This window comes from Garra rufa, chromosome 5 (assembly GCF_049309525.1).
Source record: "Garra rufa chromosome 5, GarRuf1.0, whole genome shotgun sequence".
NCBI classification, from domain to species: Eukaryota; Metazoa; Chordata; class Actinopteri; order Cypriniformes; family Cyprinidae; genus Garra; species Garra rufa.
Window position 1 is genome coordinate 20,956,220 of NC_133365.1, and position 18,891 is coordinate 20,975,110.

An 18,891-nucleotide genomic window follows, 5' to 3' on the forward strand; every position below is an offset into this window, starting at 1 on the left:
AATCACTTTGCTATTAAAGACAGCAGCTGTGTAATGGGGAAGAGAAAGAGGAAAAAAGACAGGTTCCAGTCGGACTCGGGCCAGTAGTTCTGATGAGCTGTCCGACATTTTTGCAACGAATGTTTGTTTAATAGCCTATTTAACATTGTATTTAGGCTACTTTCTTATTTAAATATATTATTTCTTTAATTTATTTGAGCGTTTTTTGTTCACTGACGTAAGTGCTAAAATAAACAGGCACGTTTGTTAATAATGTTTGAGCCTAATTTATTTTGTGTTTCAAAATTATATACATATGTATTTATATATAGGCCTATGTACACAAACGTCAGTATATATATTTATAAAACACTTCGCTACCGCTGTGGTAAAAATCTGCCTATTCAAAACTATAAGACAATTTTACCTCAGCATAGCTCCTCTTTCTCCTTACAGTTGTGGTACGTTTTCGACACATTATGCTGACAAGACAGTTACTACAAAAACTCAAGAAGCAGTTTCCTTCATCTCCACTATCAAACGACCCGTGTTTTGTGGTCACGCATTGGCTGTTGTGAAAGTACTGATAAGCACATAGCGTCATCATCGCGATTTAAAATCTTAAATATCAAACATGTTTGATTTGATCGGGGCAGCCCCGATCTGTGAGCTAGCAGATCGGGAGATGCAAGATTCGATCTTTGAACGCCTCACATTACAAGATAATCTGCGCCGAACATCGGGGCCGATCGAGGTGCTTGACAAGATTTTTGCTCCGATTCTCGGAAGGGGAAAATCGGGGCAAAATCGGGCTAAAACTCCTGTAGTGTGAGCCGGGCTTAACTTATCAAAACTGTGCTGCGGCAGAAAAAAGGTTGGGAAACACTGTTCTAAAGTCCTCTAAGACTTGTGAAGTGTGAACGTGAAATTTGCATTTGCTTTGATGCTGAAGTTCACTCGAAGGAGGAGCTTGATAATCCGTGCATTTCCTTGTTTTGTCTTTGCATAAGAAAATATATCAAGCTAATGTGTTCTGCCATATTAGTAGCCATCCAGTCATTTATTGGTAATCTGACAGTGCTCTCTCTCTCTCTCCACATGTCCTCCACCACCAGGTGAATGTTGCTCTTTTGTCTCTCATCGCTTGTGTCTCTGTGATGGACATGGAGACAGCTGTCTGTGAGCCGCTTTACCAGAACGGTGATGTCCACCATGAAGAGCTTGTCCCGAAGCAGCCCACTGTTCTCAGCGTCCATCTCTACCACAGCAGCCAGAGCGACGCAAACTGCACCCCTCTCTGTTACCCACCGGGAGAATACATCACCGAACAGCTCATCATCAACGCTGCCAAGGAGTGCGGTCAGTCATGCCCATCACATAGTATAGAAAAGAAGCTAAATATCGAGTTTATAAAGTAAATGTGAATTATACATTCTGAAAAAGAATAACACGTTATTCAACACAGTAAGCACTGTGTTCTGCCCAGATGCAATGTGATAAATCCCTTCCATGGAGTATTTGTCCAAAGGAGACAAGACCGTGACAAACATCTCACAACAAGGCATTTTATCGGTTGCTTGGTTGTCTATATTTGTTTTGTTGCACTGGGTAGGCTCTTTCACTGTGAAATTTCATTTTATCAAGAATTGTGATGCTCACAGCTGTATATCAAACAAAAATGATCACACAGTGTCACACGACATTTTCGCTTTCAGTGTGAACAGAAATAGAAAAACTTGTCACGTTGCGTTGGGTTAGGACACGTGTTACAATGATTTTCCAACAAAAAAAGGGGGCTTACCAGCCTGACATTATGTTCTTAATTCCCATATATACAAATTATTATTGATAACACAGCGTCTTCAGATTTTTTTAAACCTATCAGGGAAAGATGTTTTTTTTATTGTACTTACTTAGGTTATTGTGTAAACAGTCAGTTATTGGGGACACGTTGGGGATTCTCACATCAATCTGGTTTAGTATTGATGGCTTGTATAATATCAGATCCTGTCAGTCCACCTGTGTTTACTGTTTGATAAAGATAAACATCAGCCCAGGAGCCATTAGCTCATCCCCAGCAGGGTATTGGTGACAGACATCTGATGGTATTTCAAGATGTCTTGTTTTTGGCAGGCTTCCTTCATATAGTTTCAACTGCTATGCATGCTGCTGCTATTAAAATAACCTGAAAGGGCTAGTAAATGCACATGTGATTGATATCAGTCTACCTAAGGAAATTTACAGAGGCAACTTCATTTACGCACTTAAAGGAACACTCCAATTTTTTGGAAATAGGCTCATTCTCCAACTCCCCCCGAGTTAATAAGTTGGTTTTTACCGTTTTGAAATCCATTCAGCCGTTCTCCTGTTCTGGTGATATCACTTTTAGCATAGTTTAGCATAGATCATTGAATCCTATTAGACCAATAGCATCATGTTCAAAAATGACCAACGAGTTTCGATATTTGTCCTATTTAAAACTTGACTCTTCTGTAGTTATATCGTGTACTAAGACCGGTGGAAATGCAAAGCTGCGAGTTTCTAGGCTGATAAGATTAGGAACTACACTCCCATTCCGGCGTAATAGTCAAGGAAGTTTGCTGCCGTAATATGGCCGAAGCAGGCGGAGTATTATCAGAAATGAGTTCCCAGCTAGTTTAGCATTTGCACATGTGCTGCGTGGTATTACTGCGCCTGCTTCAGCCATATTACCGCAGCAAAATTCCTTGACTATTACGCCGGAATGGGAGTGTAGTTCCTAATCTTATCAACCTAGAAAATTGAAGCTTTGCATTTCCACCGGTCTTCCGGACTGTTTGGAATGGTATAGAACTTTGGATTTTCCCATAGACTGTGACAGTTTGCAAAGGGTATGAATAATTTTGGACATGCCACTTTTTGTTCAAATGTAAATAAAAGCTGAGAAATATTTTTTTCCACAATGATGCCTGTTGTACATCGTTTGGGAGAAGCCTGTGTCATTTTCGGTCAAAAAAAAACTTGCTGGTTGAAAAAAAAATAAATAACTTTAAGTCAGAATTTGCCAGGGGTATGAATAATTTCGGGCCTGACAGTATATGTTTTACCCAGCCCTGCTAGTTAATGCCACAAATTTACTAGTTGGTTGTTGCACCACTGGTCAATTGGACCTTCATGACCCATCTTTAGTTTACATGTGCAGGCTTTTCTCATTTTACACCTGGTGTTTTGGTGTGAAAGTTGGTTGTAGTTGTGTTTGGGCCTTAAGGCTAATGTTGCGTCCGTCTCTCATCTCATTATGTTCATGTGTTTCTCACAGGAGTGTCTCCAGTCTACTGCAGCCTGTTCGGGCTGTACAAAGAAGACGAAAGGGTCTGGTTATCACCCAATCATGTTCTCCATTTAGATGAAACAGCCAATGAGCGATTGTTATTCAGAATTAGGTAACACACTCAGCTCTATTTTTCACTTGATTTAACTGGTTAATATTATTCTATTGCTTTTGTCTTTTTCGTCTCAATTAATTAAGTGACTGTTATTTTCTGTCAGGTACTATTTTCCCAACTGGTACAGTTGTGGGGCATCCCGAGCGTACCGCTATGGAGTGACTAAAGGATCTGAGAGTCCTGTCCTGGATGATTATGTTATGTCTTACCTCTTTGCTCAGGTGAGGCTTCCCCACATCAGCTTTGCAATAAATACATAACCCTTAATTTTGAATTAAGTGTTATTTGAATCACTATAGCAACAGTGTTTTACAATTACACTTAGCTTGGCCTGAAATCTGAACATATCTTCAGTAATTCAGCACATCCGTATATAATTGAATTGCAGTTTGTCTTCGATTATCTTCTCAGAGAAGAGACAGTCTTGGTTTCAGTTTTAGAGTGTGTAAATGTGAATTACGCTAGTGTATATCTGCACGGATAAAGGCCCCTATTTACTAAACGAATCATAAATAAAGGAAACTCATGCTGGCCGCTCTCTGACTCTACTGAGTGGGCTTGTTTTGTGGCGCCTGTTCGTCCTCCGCCAACAGTCTGGTATGCGATGACTGTCACTGAGGGGAAACGTGATTGATCTCTTTTTTTTAATAAACTATCATAGTGTCTATTAAGTGTCAGTCACGCAAGGACATATTAAAGAAAATTCAAAGACAGTGTTTTAATGAAAATCACATCCACCTTTGAAACATACCTGTTTTGAGTTTTTATTATAGCAAGAAAGCAAATGCAAGACAATGACTACAACCAGTTTTGCCTAATGTTGAAGACTGGATATAGTACATGATATTTTTGTAATGGAGAAACTCACTTATGCTTTAAGTTTAAGTCTCATTGTTTTCACAACTATGAGGAGATTGATCTATGAGGAGTATATATCCCCTTTATGTTCAGATTTTGTTTGACTGAATAGAATAAAACAGGCTATTTAGTGACTTGGCAGACGTTCAAAAGGGGTTGGATTAAAATGTTTTGGTTGTAGGTTTGTTTGCTGATGGTTGGCTATCTTTTATTATTATGAATATTTCTGTTTTACTTCAATATTAATGTCAAAAATGGTCAAAACACTTTTTTTCTGTAGGGAATGGATGAGATTTATCCAAATGAAGGTTATAAAATCCCTTTTGTAATATTATTTTTGTGAATACTTATTATAAGTGTGTTAAACTATAATTGCATTTACTTCCCTCTACATACACTGCTGTTTGAATGTTTGGGATCAGTAGGATTTTAATGTTTTTTTAAAGGAGTATCTTATGCTCATCACAGCTGTATTTATTTGATCAGAAATACAGGGGAAAAACAGTAATGTTGTGAAATATTATTGCAATTTCTAATATTGGTTTCCTATATATTAATATACATTAAAATATAATTTATTTCTGTGATGCAGTGCTGAATTTTCAGCATCATTACTCCAGTATTCATTGTCACATGATCCTTCAGAAATCATTTTAATATGCTGATTTATGATCAGTGTTAAAACTGTTCAAAGTTAAAATCAAAGTTTTTTTTATTTCTTTGATGAATAAAAAGTTTAAAGGAACAACATTTATTCAAAATAGAAATCTTTTTTAACAATGTACAGTCATGTGAAAAAGTTAGGACACCCTATTGAATTTCATGGTTTTCTGTATCAGGACATAATAAAAAATTACGAGACCATAATGCACTTCAAAGCACAGTCAAAATTTTAGGAGCACATTCTAAACATTAATCAAAACTCTGATAAAAAATTAGCTTTCCTATTACGAGATGATAGTTGACTCCTCAAAGTGATTTACAGGGGAATTTTGTTTTTCACCTTTGTTTTTACCTTTTCATATGTTTAATGAGGCTCAGAGGCGAAATGAGTGCAATAAAAATCATAAATTCATGTTGAGATTAATGTAAAATCTATAATATAAACTTTTGAAAACATAGATGAAATATAGATTTATATAAAAGTGAAGATTTAAATAACTGAACAGATCTGCCAGCAGGTGGCGGCAAGACACTGATTTAATTACTGAATCATATCATTCATTTGATTCGTTTGAACGGATGGTTCATTCGGGAATAAAGCAAGTGGCTGTCTTTATGAATGGGAAATTGAATCATTTCACTAGATTTGTTTAAAAACACGTTTCATTCATAAACGAAACACCGCTGTGTTTGAATGGAGATGCGCGCAGTTGTGACTTGTTTCAGACTACTTTTGATGAGGAAATAAAGCAAAATCAGGCATATTGTTGTAGTCAAGTCACTTAATAATAACTTGTTTATTTAACTGCTGTATTAGATCAATATCTCATTTACAAACTCCCTTAAAATTATTAAAAGCTTTATTTTATTTTTTTTTAAAGACACGTAGAAACCTTTGAAGCTCCACTGAGCGTAAACACATATGTTGATCAAGTCAGTCGCACATGCTGCTCCTAAATATTTTTTTACAGTCGCACATACTAACTTTTAGTCGCAAATGAGAGTGAAATGGTCGCACTGTAGAGACATGTGGCTGTAAACTAAATACTGCATGCGGGTGCGGCATCCGGAAGTGCAGGCTGCAAAATGTCTGCGCATCGTTACGCATAGTGTGTAAACATTATCGAGCGCTTGATAATTAGCATGATAATTATCATTATCGAATTATCGCCCAGCCCTTCTTCACAGGAATAATTTACATTTTAAAGTATAATAAAATAGAAAACTGTTATTTTAAGTTGCAACAATATTTAACAAAATGCCACTTTTCCTGTATTTTTTTTATCTAATAGATACAGCTTTGATGAGCATAAGAAAGGTCTTTAAAAAACATTAAAAATCTTTTGAATGGCAGTGTATGTGTATATATAGTTAACTGGTTAAAATAATAAAAAGTGTAAAATGTTTTTATTAAATTAATAATGTAAAAAAATTGCTTTAGGCATTAGCAAGGTAATGTAAATGTAAAAATAGAGAAAATGGGCAGCACAATTAAATATCCAGTGTTGACCAATAATAATAAGTAAAAAATAAATCTCTAATATTGGTCAATAACCGGTATGGTACCAATATATCTAGCATGCTTTGCTAAAATGTTTTGCACATTTATCATACCCCGTCATATTAGGGCTGCACGATAAATCGAATGCGATTATGAGGCACGCTTAGTCAATGAAGCCGGTACTTTGATTAGCAGTGAATCTCCATCAAGTGCGTTCAGCTGGAGCGGCAATTAATGCACAGAGCCGTAAATCACTGACAAGCTACGCCAAATCGCGCTCATAATCGAATGCGATTTTGAGCGCGATTTGGCGTAGCTTGTCAGTGCGATTAATCGTGCAGCCCTACATCATATGTCCTTACCTTGTCTATTAAGGAGTGAGAAATATCCTTGAATGTAGGTTACTGTCACTGTGGCTCATTTTATTCATTGACCAAAAAAAAGTCATAATGGGGGAAGCTGCGTTTCAGCGGAAGTCAAACGACCATCATGTTAAGGTCATCCGTGGAGAGAGCAGGCTTATGCGGTTTTAAAATAAAGCTGTGATGTGTTTGGAGGTGAACTCTGTCTGACCCGGTTGGATTACATGGAGACGAGTCATTTTTAAACGGGTTGTTTGCAGTGTCATCTTGTGTACACTTGTCAGTCAGTCTGCGGCTGCTCTGTACATGATTAATGCTTTCAATGTGTGTTTGCTTTTAGTTCTGATGTGGTTTTCTCTTAAACACACATTAAAGGAACACTCCACTTTTTTTGGAAATAGGCTCATTCTCCAACTCCCCCCGAGTTAATAAGTTGATTTTTACCGTTTTGAAATCCATTCAGCCGTTCCCCTATTCTGGCGATATCACTTTTAGCATAGCTTAGCATAAATCATTGAATCCTATTAGACCAGTAGCATCGCGTTCAAAAATGACCAACGAGTTTCCATATTTGTCCTATTTAAAACTTGACTCTTCTGTAGTTATATCGTGTACTAAGACCAGCGGAAATTTAAAGCAGCGGTTTTCTAGGCTGATAATATTAGGAACTACACTCCCATTCCGGCGTAATAGTCAAGGAAGTTTGCTGCCGTAACATGGCCGAAGCAGGCGCATTAATATCACACAGCGCCTGAAATTAGATCCCAGCTAGGTAACTTCCAATGTGACCGGTGCTAAGTTTGTGTAATTCCGGTTGTTGCAGCTGTCAGAGTTGCAGCTGGTAAATTGTTAGTGGCTGGATTTACCTGTGTGTGATTAGCTATGGTTATGTGCATTGTAAGGGGCTGTGATAGTAAGTCGAAGACGTACTCTACTGCCATCTTTCATAGAATTCCCACGAAAAAAAAAGCAATTTCGACTAATGAATCAATGGCTGGCTGCTCTGAACATGGATCTCAAAACACCGTTAGAAACGATCAAGAAATGGCGTGTTTGCTCCGAGGATTTTGAACCAGATGACTATTTGGATAGTTTTACCGGTACTACGGCACGGCGTCTAAAGGACACTGCGATCCCAACAATCTTCAAACTAACGTTACAGACAGGACAACAAGGAGCATCGCCCACGGCTGTAAGTGAAACAAGATTAATTGCTAACGTTACCTGTGAAATGCAACCCCTGACGACTAGGTTTGGGCGAACAGTTGGCTTAGTATTTGCTATGACCAAATTCCATGTGTGATTGCAAAAGAAAGTTATTGCGAACAGTCGGTGGTGTTTTAAAGTCAGTTTTGAGTAAAAGTGTACATCATGAATGTAAGCCTGAAAATGCAAACTGATAGTATGCATTTAAAATCTTTATATTATATAATGTAGTGGTTGCAGGAATAACTTACTCTTGCGACAGCTGGCCATTAGGTCCACTCGGCGTGTGACGTTTTTTCTAGTTTATTTTGTCAAACCGGAAAAAAATCTACTACTGCAGGATGCAGCATTGCATCCAAGTCCTCGGATGTTGCGACATGCCACTTCCTCATCAGGTAGATCCACCCTTGCCATCGATGGCAATACCTGGTCCCACTCGCGACAACACAGGCACTCACTTTTAGTTGGCATGGGTTGGCAAGCCCCACCAGCGCGAATCTGCTCTCCTCATCCCTTCTGTCCAAGGCAGTTCAGACACACTTTCTTGTCTTTTGCGTACCAAAACCTTAGCTTCAGTGAATTCTGGTTCAAATTGATACGGTTCAGGATCTGCACCAAAGTAAATATCTTCTAAATCGTCTCTCACAAATGTCTCCATGGCGAGGAACGCTGTCTGTGCTGTGCATGCACGTTGGATATGTTGACGGAAGTAAACATTTGCACATGTGCTGTGTGGTATTACTGTGCCTGCTTCGGCCATGTTACGGCAGCAAACTTCCTTGACTATTACGCCGGAATGGGAGTGTAGTTCCTAATCTTATCGGCCTAGAAAACCGCATCTTTACATTTCCGCTGGTCTTAGTACACGATATAACTACAGAAGAGTCAAGTTTTAAATAGGACAAATATCGAAACTCGTTGGTCATTTTTGAATGCGATGCTACTGGTCTAATAGGATTCAATGATTTATGCTAAGCTATGCTAAAAGTGATCTCGCCAGAACAGGAGAATGGCTGAATGAATTTCAAAACAGTAAAAATCAACTTATTAACTCGGGGGGGAGTTGGAGAATGAGCCTATTTCCAAAAAAAGTGGAGTGTTCCTTTAATCTCTGTTATAGTTAGTAGTTTACAAAAAAAACATCATTGTGTTTTGTTTAATGTTGCTTGTTTGACATGCTTAAAGGATAACTGTTGCCAAAATGCAACCTGGGGTGTTTTTTTTACTGTAAACGAGACAAACTTATATCTAAAAGCATAATTACGACAAACGAGCCGTTTTTGAGATTGACCGTGATTTAGTTTTGCGGTCAATGGCCGGTGAATGGGAGTACTAGGGGCATACATTTGAGCGCATCAAAATCAATATTTTTACAACAGTAAGAAGGCTCGACACACCATGACACTTTGCTCGAAGTATCGCCTGGGTCTCTACACATGAACTCCAGCATTGAGAACATTGTTTGTGTACACAGAGTTTACTAAAAAGAAAGTTTTTGAACAACTCACTTTCACTGTTTGAGTTTCCGCTCGCGGCCGTCTTGCCAGTCAAGAAGTGTCCATCTCCGAATGCGAGGATGGATAGCTCCTAAAGCATATTTCCATATAATTGCACGGCTAATTCATTGTTTTGTCGCAAATGAAAAACAATATTAACCTTCTAGTTGTAAAAAGAGCCTCATATAAGCCTAATATTTCGTCCTATAGAGTCCATTCATTCGCATTCGGAGATCGACACTTCTTGACTGGCAAGACGGCTGCGAGCGGAAACCCAAACAGTGTAAGTGAGTTGTTCAAAACCTTTCTTTTTAGTAAACTCTGTGTACACAAACAATGTTCTCAATGCTCGAGTTCATGTGTAGAGACCCAGGCGATACTTCGAGCAAAGTTTCATGGTGTGTCGAGCCTTCTTAGTGTTGTAAAAATATCGATTTTGATGCGCTCAAATTTATGCCCCTAGAACTCCCATTCACCGGCCATTGACCGCAAAACTAAATCACAGTCAATCTCAAAAACGGCGCGTTTGTCATAATTATGCTAAGTTTGTCTCGTTTACAGTAAAAAAAAAAAAAAAACAGCCCAGGTTGCATTTTGGCAACAGTTATCCTTTAAAAAATTGTGTTTTTGGAGTATAATCCCAGAGCAATGATGAACAAGTGTTTTAAAGTTACACTAACAGCACTTAATATCATTAACCCAGGGTTTCTTTTAAAACTTTGAAACAGTTAGTTAAATCATTTTATCATTTTTAGTTTTATTCCTCAAGAATACAATAAAAGATTGAAAGTGACAGTAAAGACATTTGTTACCAAAGAGATACATTACAAATAGATGCTGTTCTTTCGAACTTTCATCAAAGACCGTAATGGCTCCTGAAAATGTAGCTCTGTCATCACAATAAAATATATAAAAATAGAAAACAGTTACTGTTTTTACTGTAATTTTTTTATCAAATAAATGCAGCCTTGGTTGGCTTTTTAGAAACATTATTTAAAATCTTACCAGCCCCCTTAAACTTTGAATGCTAGTCTATGTGTCATTTAGGGTTGAATTTATCTTAAATATATGATACCACAATTACAGAACTACGTGCAGAAACCCTACTGTAATAATTTTGAGACTAAGGTAACCAATATGAGGCTACAAGTTATTACCATGTCATTCAACTTTTCCTCTCATTGATTTGTACCTTTTTTTGACGTTTTCTTAGACTGTCATATAGATATGGGTTTTTCCTCTGTGTTTTATGCAGTGGAGGAGCGACTTTGTAAACGGCTGGGTGAAGTTATCCAATGCCCATGAGGTTCAGGAGGAGTGCCTTGGCATGGCTGTGCTGGACATGATGAGGATTGCCAAAGAGAAGCAGTGCTCCCCACTGGACATCTATAATGATATAAGGTACTAGTAATAGGATGATCTTCTAAATATTTAGGTCTGTCAATGTATCATATATCTGCTGTGAGGCTGTGAAAAGTTATGGCCCCATTTGCTTTTTTCCCCAAAGATTTCTGATTCCAAATTCATTAAAGAAAGGGTTAGTTCACCCAAAATAAAAATCCAGTCATCATTTACTCCCCTCAATTTGTTCCAAACCTATGAGTTTCTTTCTTCTGTTGAGCACAAAAGAAGAGATTTTTTCACCATAAAACAAATACTGTGGAAGTCGGTGTCTACCGTCAGAATTCTTAAAAAAAAAATCTTTGTGTTCAACAAAAGAAAGAAATCCATACAGGTCTGGTTCCGTACAGGTTAGTTTTTAGGGTGAACTGTCCCTTTAATAGCTTTGGAAACATTTTGATTTCTACTAAACACCATGGTACTGAAAAGTTATGTTAAAGAATACTACCATGTTTTAAACATGTTTAAACATTGATCCCATGGCATGTACCAAAAACATTGAAATATAGCACAAACATTGTAATATAAAATGACTACAAACCTCCATCCATCCTAAAACTACCCCAAAAAAATATAGTATTTGATACTAACTAGGGATGTAACTATATCACAATCTCACTATATGAAAATATCTCTATTAAGTCCACGATACAATATTTATTGCTATATTAAAAAAGAAAAGACAAATGAAGACTTACAGAAAAAATTTTTTTTTTAAGTTATACTATTCTATCGAATGCACTTTGAGAGTTCAGAATTAAGAGCTCCAACCTATGTTCTTAACTAAAAAAAAAAGTGAATTGACCCATTTTTTTATTTGTGATATACTGTCTTGCTCTAAATTACATTCATACTGATGTTTTTGGAAGCCCAACAAATTAGAATATAGTAATAATAATAACAACATTTCATATTATTGTTATTCTTATGACAGTAATAGCCATATATTGTAAAACAATTGCACTGTAAAATAAACAAAAATGAATATTTCATAGGTATATTACTTATGGTTTACACTACAGTAGGGAAATTACAATATTTCTTTCCTAATTTCTGCACTTGAAAAAGGTATTTTGAATTTGGATTGCAGTAACGTTACCTATTAACCTGCTAGCTGTCAGCATTTCATACTTCACTTTTAAGCTTTTATTCTGACAGAAACGGCAGTAGAGCTTTTATTTTGAAGGAAAACTCCAGCTTCAGTGAAAACAGGCTTGCAAAAATGCATCTCACTACAAATCTAGTGAAATGCTGTAATCGTCTGCTATGAAAATAAAGCATAACTGGTGGCCGTTGTGTTCCCAAATGCACGCTAAACTGCAGTGCATGCAACTAACAAGTTCACTGCGTTCACTGTGAACTGAGCCGTTCTGAGGAGCGAAAAACACCGGACCACGAACTGATCGCCTGAACGAAGTGTGCACTTCATTTTGAAACATGCAGCAAAAACAGACTTGATGAAGGGATTAAGCCATATTGTGTTTTCGGTTTTAGTTTGTTTGACAGATACTTTGCCAAAGCATGATGGCCCAAAACACAACTTTAAAGACCTTTTATGTTAGAATAAGAAGTTTTAAGACATTTTAATATCAATATCAATAAATTTTTGCTATCGTGATACCATATTGATAATACCATTACATCCCTAATACTAACTCTTATTTTCTGCTCCATTCACAGTTACAAGTTCTTCCTCCCTAAAGACATGAGGGAGCGAATCCAAGACTACCATTTTGTCACAAGGAAGCGAATCCGCTATCGCTTTCGGAAAGTCGTGCAGCAACTCAGCCAGTGCCGAGCCTCAGCCCGTGACCTGAAGCTCAAATACCTGATCAGCCTGGAGTCTCTGGACTCTGGCTTCTACACCGAACGCTTCCAGGTCAAAGAGCACTCTGCTGAGCCGGTCACCATCATCGTCTCTGCAGACAATGGCATCCAGTGGTGCAGAGAACGACACAAAGAAACACAGTCTGAGGTATCCAGTTGTAAATGTTGAACCAAAACGTTTCATTTCAAATTCATGAGTACTTCAAAATAACATTTACCCTTTGGACATGCTGATAAACAAAGCAAGTTTTAAACTAAACTAAACTAAACTAAACTGTGATTGAAGTTGGAAATATGGAATACGGCCACAAGTATATATTAGTAAATTGAGTAAATGTTTAAACTGCTTCGACATTATGAACTCTTTATGAGAGCCTGTTTGTTCTAGAACCCACTGCCCACTTCAGATGAAACAGATCCGTCTTTAGATTAGAAGAGGTCTAGTCAGACCAGTAACTTGATAACTGATGTTAGTGTTTGTATGGCAGCTGTTAAACTGCCCGCTGTTCTTAAAACCCTTCAGGTCCCACAAATTCTTTGGTTTTTCAGCATTTTGTGTGTTTTAACCCTTTCCAACAATGACTGTGCGATTTTGAGTTCCATCTTTTTACACTGAAGACAACTGAGGGACTCATATGCAACTATTACAGAAGGTTCAAACACTCACTGATGCTCCAGATGGAAAAATTATGCGATACCCTGATTGAAGATCAGGGTAAATTTAACTTATCTTGTGTTCTGGCAAACATGTAAGTATCTTCTGTAGCTTCTGACGGGCAGTACTAAATGAATAAAATGATATTTAGGCAAAATAAGAAAAATGTACTCATTTTCATGCTTCTTAATACGTTGTTGTTTTTTCTCCTGGAGCATCAGTGAGCATTTGAACCTTATGTAATAGTTGCATATGAGACCCTCAGTGTGAAAATGACCGTGTTAATATGAGATCCATCTTTGTTGGAAAAGATTCAAATACACAAAAATGTGGAAAAAACAGAATTTGTAGGACCTGAATGATTTTCCTGAAGAGCAGTGGGCCAGATTAACTGTTCAGGACTCATGAACTACTATTACTAAACAAAAAAAAAAACACAGCTGTGGATCATTTAGTTAACAGCACAGTATTAAGAATCAAGTGTATGTACATTTTTGAATCGGGTCATTTTTATAAATTCAAATATTATTTTCTTTTTATGTGAAATATCTTATTCAGGTCAGTACTAAATAAAAAAAATAACATGCATTTTGAATAATCCCTCTTATTTTGGTAAAATAAATAACATTTTGCAGATTCTGCAAGTTTTATGTATGTATGTATGTATACTTTTGACTTCAACTGTACTTTATACAGTATTTGGTTAAATCGTAGTTACACTATTGTCAGTTCTTTCTGTAGAATTAAAAAAACTCACAGTTTTTCAATTTGTTTACTATTACGATTTAGTTTCTTGCATCTCTTCAAGAATCTAGAGCCACCTTTACACTGCACCGATTGTGTTGTCTTATGTCGGAAAACAAGACACATGCTACGTGTCATGAAACATAACCTAAACCTACCTGGAACTTTGAAAGAATTCTTTTGCAGCCTTGAATGCATTGGCATATCCTGAAGGAAATACCAGTCTTGTCGTGTTTATTAATATTTCTGTACTCATGCCAAAATGAATTTTCGTAACACTATTGTATTTTCTCACAAGGACCTGCAGACGTATTGTGATTTTGGGGAAGTTGTCGATATCAGTATCAGACAAGCCAGCAAAGAGGGTACCAACATGAACCGCATTGTTTCCATCAACAAGCAGGATGGGAAAACTCTAGTAAGTCTGTTGTAAAAGAGAAAGTCTGCTGCATTGTACACTGGGATATCCTTTCATTGTTACACCATGTAAAAGGGGCTTACACTGCCTTTGAACTTCTGGATTTCTTCCTGCTATTATCAGCGAGAATATTTACAGATCATGCGCTAAAATGGGATTTTTAAAAAATGTTCTTTTTAACAGGAGCTGGTGTTCTCTTCCTCAATGGAGGCCTTGTCTTTTGTGTCTCTAATTGATGGTTACTACAGACTGACCACAGATGCCCATCACTACCTCTGCAAAGATGTCGTTCCACCCCATCTGCTGGAGGCCATCGAGAGCTACTGCCACGGCCCGATATCGTAAGCACAACAGGAACACTTATGAACGAAAATGAAAGAGTTTATTCAGAGTAGGGGTGGAGCCGAACCCGAATACGGTATTCGGAAAGGCACAAATAGCGTGTTTTTAACGAATACTTATTTCGAACAAATACCTTAATAAATATTTGTATTCGGGAACAAGAAAAACTTTCTATCAAAAAAGCTGCGTTTCCTCAGGAGACCGCAGTCAGTGTAGCTGTTAAAAGAGGTGACTGACACAGGCTGCTCCACACAGCAACAGAGAAGACTCGGCTGGGTGAAAAAAGACTTCACTGCGTCACTATTTTTGATGAATATATTTCTGTACCTTAACTGGGTTTATAACTTTGGGAAACAGAGTTTGATCGGGAGATTATTCTATTAGGGGCCGTTCAAATGCGTGCTAAAGTTCGTCGTTATTTCAAATGTAGACGCGCGGTATGCGCGCTCATAATGAAAGCAACGCTCACAAGGTGCTACGCGCTCGTTTTTTCCAGGCGCGTCCGCGCCGCATCGAGATAAATATTCTATAATCTTTGGATAAATACATCTCAACTTTTCAGAATGCCACATGCGCACGCAGGTCATGTGACAAGAACCAACAAATCAGCTTCACCCTTTCCCTTATACCTTTGAAAAAACAGCCAAGTTGGAGGAACAGCTGATCATATCTGTACATGAATAAGCATTTTTAAAGACATTTAATAGCAAAGCTAATGCAAGCGATTTTTAATGCTGGAAATCCATTTATGCTTTGCTGAAGCTTTCGAGTCTTCATTGAGAGATCAGGTCATGGTTGCTTAGCAACGGCAGACGCCACGGGAAAGAAGTTCTTTCAGAAGAAGAACATTTTTATTTTTATTTTAATTCTGTCTGTTCAGCATCCTCCAACAAGGACAGGTGGTGGTGGGGTTCATAATGTTCATAATGGTATTTTATTAGTTGGTTTAACCATGGATGAGGTAATGGTTGTCATGTTATTTTTTTTTCAATGACGTTCCTTGTTACATATTCAAAAACATTAACCAATATTGCATATCAATAATTATTATAATGGATATAATTACAAAATAATTACACTATAACGTAAATTAAAAGTTAAGCGCACAAAAAAAAAACTGGATTTTTACACTTATTTTGAATTTTACTCGAATACAAATACAAATACAAATACTTTTCCCCCCTCAACAAATACAAATACAGATACAAATACCGGCTGCTTTGCACACCCCTAATTCAGAGCATCCTTTTTGGATATTTAGTCTTTGAGGGCTCCAATAAAAATGTCCATCAAATTCTCTGAAAGCATTATTTGTAAGCTTTATAGCTGTTTTGCCTCTCTGTGTTGACAGGATGGAGTTTGCAATCAGTAAACTACGCAAGTCAGGGAACCAGAGAGGTCTCTACGTGCTCCGATGCAGCCCCAAAGATTTCAACAAATACTTCCTGACTCTTGCTGTCGGGGTACGTTTTTGCTTTTTGGTTGTTAATTAAACAAAACATAAATTTGTACTGTAGTTTCAATAGTCCTCCCCTGTAATCCTGAATTTCATGCACTACCGTTTAAAAGTTTTTTTCATGGTTTTGAAAGAAGTCTCTTATGATCACCAATTTAATCCAAAATACAGAAAATAGTAATATTATGAAATATTATTACAATTTTAAGTAATTGTTTTGTATTTGAAATGTTTTAAAATGTAATTTATTCATGTGGTTCAAAGCTGAATTTTCAGCGTCATTACTCCGTCTTCGGTGTCACATGATCCTTCAGGAATTCTGATCTTACTTAGCTCAAACCTTTGAATGTTGGTGTACATTTCTTGATATATCTTTTGACATCAGCTTTTCTTTCCCATCAGGCGTATGAGGATGTAGAGTACAAGCACTGTCTGATCACCAGGTCTGAAAGTGGTGACTACAATCTTAGTGGAACCAAAAAGAATTTTAGAAGTTTAAAGGAGCTACTCAAGTGTTACCAGAAAGAAACTGTGAAATCAGATGGTATCATCTTTCAGTTCAGCAGGTGCTGTTCACCGAAGGCCAAAGGTCAGTAAAGCATCTGATATTCTTATCATGGTCATATGATTTATAAGTACCACAAATGTACAACTATACCATGTCATCTTGTGGAAAACAACAACCTTTTAGATTGTGGAAACGTATTATTGTTTCCCTTTATCACAAATTGATCATCCTGACATTGTTTTGCTGTGTGTTTTTGATGTAAATAGAGAAGTCGAGTTTGTTGGTGTGCCGGAGTCATCGAGGTTTAGAGGTTTCTCTGTCCTCCTCACTGCAGAGACACAACATCAGTCAGATGGTGTTTCATAAAATCAAAAAAGAAGACCTTGATCTCGTAAGCATGTTGTTGCTTTATACAGTCAAACTAAAATTTATTCAGACACCTTCAACATTTCTCACATTATCACAGTTTATTTGCTATAGTTTAGAAAATGGTAATAAAATATGACAAGAACTGAGAGTTAAATTGGGTCAGAACAAATTCATCTTGATAACGTCAGATAACTTTGATAGAAAGATATGTAACAAAACTTGGTCAGGGCAGAGTGTCAAATCAAGTTTTACTGGTAGTCCACTGTATGAAGGATTTTTGTCACAGTTCACTTTTTATTTTACTTTCCTCACTCCTCACTTACATAAATGAACTGTAGTGTCCTGCACTCTCATGTCGTTCCAAACCCATAAGACCTTTGTTCATCATCAGAACACAAAATTAAGATATTTTTGATGAAATCCAAGCTTTCTAACCCTGCTTAGACAGCAACGCAGCTGACAAGTTCAAGACCTAGAAAGGTAGTAAAGACATTTGTTAAAATAGTTCATGTGACATCAGTGGTTCAGCAGTAATTTTATGAAGCTAGGAGAATACTTTTAATGCGAAAGAAAGCAAAAATAAAGACTTTTTTCAATAATTTCTTCTCTTCTGTGTCAGTCTTTGAGGGTTTAGAATGTCAGTGAGGGTGATTAATTAATGACAGAATTTTCATTTTTGGGTGAACTAACCTTTTAAAAATATTTATAATGTTAAAAAGAATTAGTTTCAAATAAATGCTATTATTTTGAACTTCAAAAAAATTCACAGTTTGCACAGAAATATTGTTTAAATAATAATTATTTTAAACATTTAATAATAAGAAATGTATCTTAAGCATAAAGACAGCATATTCGAATGATCATCATATGATGACTGCTGAAAATTCAGCTATGCCATCATAGGAAGTGTTTTAAAATATATTAAAATAGAAAACAGTTAGAAGATTTAAATTGTAGTAATATGTCTTACAATATTGTTTTATCCTATTTTGATCAAATACATGCTGCCTTGGTAAGCATAAGAGACTTTTTTAAAAAACATTATAATATCTTACTGACACCAAAATTTTTTTTACCAGTAGTGTAAGTGTAATTCAAATCTCATATGATTATGTGTGTGCAACGTTGTTTCCAGGGTGAGAGTCAAGGTCAGGGGACCTTCACCAAGATCTTCAAAGGGATACGGAAAGAGCAGGGAGACTACGGAGAAACTCATAAGACTGAAGTCATTGTCAAAGTCTTGGACAAAGCCCACAGAAATTACTCCGAGGTGAGACAAAGATTAAATGTCCTGTTTTAAGAGATGGTTTGATCAAAGTGGTCCATAAATGTGAACCAGGTGCAGCAGGTTCTTGAATCAAGTTGGAATTTAATTGTGACTTTAATTGGAAAAACTAATTTAACTGTGAGGTGTCTAACATTTCATATGACTTAAGAAAAACAATATTCCAAGTCATTGTTTTTCCGTTGACATGTCTCTGTCTCACTGTAGGGACATAAGCTTGTTTGTGCTTGATTAACTTATGTACAATTTTTTTTTTTTTTTTGTCTATTAATTTTTTTTCTCTCTCTTTAAGTCTTTCTTTGAGGCGGCCAGCATGATGAGCCAGCTCACCCACAAGCATCTGGTGTTGACCTACGGTGTCTGTGTGTGTGGAGAGGAGAGTAAGTGTTCACATTG

The 18,891-nt window shown here is 36.9% G+C and overlaps 1 protein-coding gene across 1 annotated transcript in view; it reads left to right on the forward strand.

Annotated features, from left to right (window-relative positions):
* Nucleotides 1-18,891, forward strand: part of jak2b (Janus kinase 2b) — a 46,522-nt gene that overhangs the window by 11,625 nt on the left and 16,006 nt on the right. Inside the window, exons 2-13 of the mRNA XM_073839459.1 lie at nt 1,095-1,338; nt 3,278-3,401; nt 3,508-3,625; nt 10,746-10,891; nt 12,572-12,866; nt 14,416-14,535; nt 14,719-14,876; nt 16,229-16,340; nt 16,736-16,922; nt 17,108-17,232; nt 18,346-18,480; nt 18,788-18,875. Of these exons, the coding sequence (XP_073695560.1) occupies nt 1,137-1,338; nt 3,278-3,401; nt 3,508-3,625; nt 10,746-10,891; nt 12,572-12,866; nt 14,416-14,535; nt 14,719-14,876; nt 16,229-16,340; nt 16,736-16,922; nt 17,108-17,232; nt 18,346-18,480; nt 18,788-18,875 (1,810 nt within the window). The 5' untranslated portion in view covers nt 1,095-1,136. The remainder of the gene's footprint in view (nt 1-1,094; nt 1,339-3,277; nt 3,402-3,507; nt 3,626-10,745; nt 10,892-12,571; nt 12,867-14,415; nt 14,536-14,718; nt 14,877-16,228; nt 16,341-16,735; nt 16,923-17,107; nt 17,233-18,345; nt 18,481-18,787; nt 18,876-18,891) is intronic.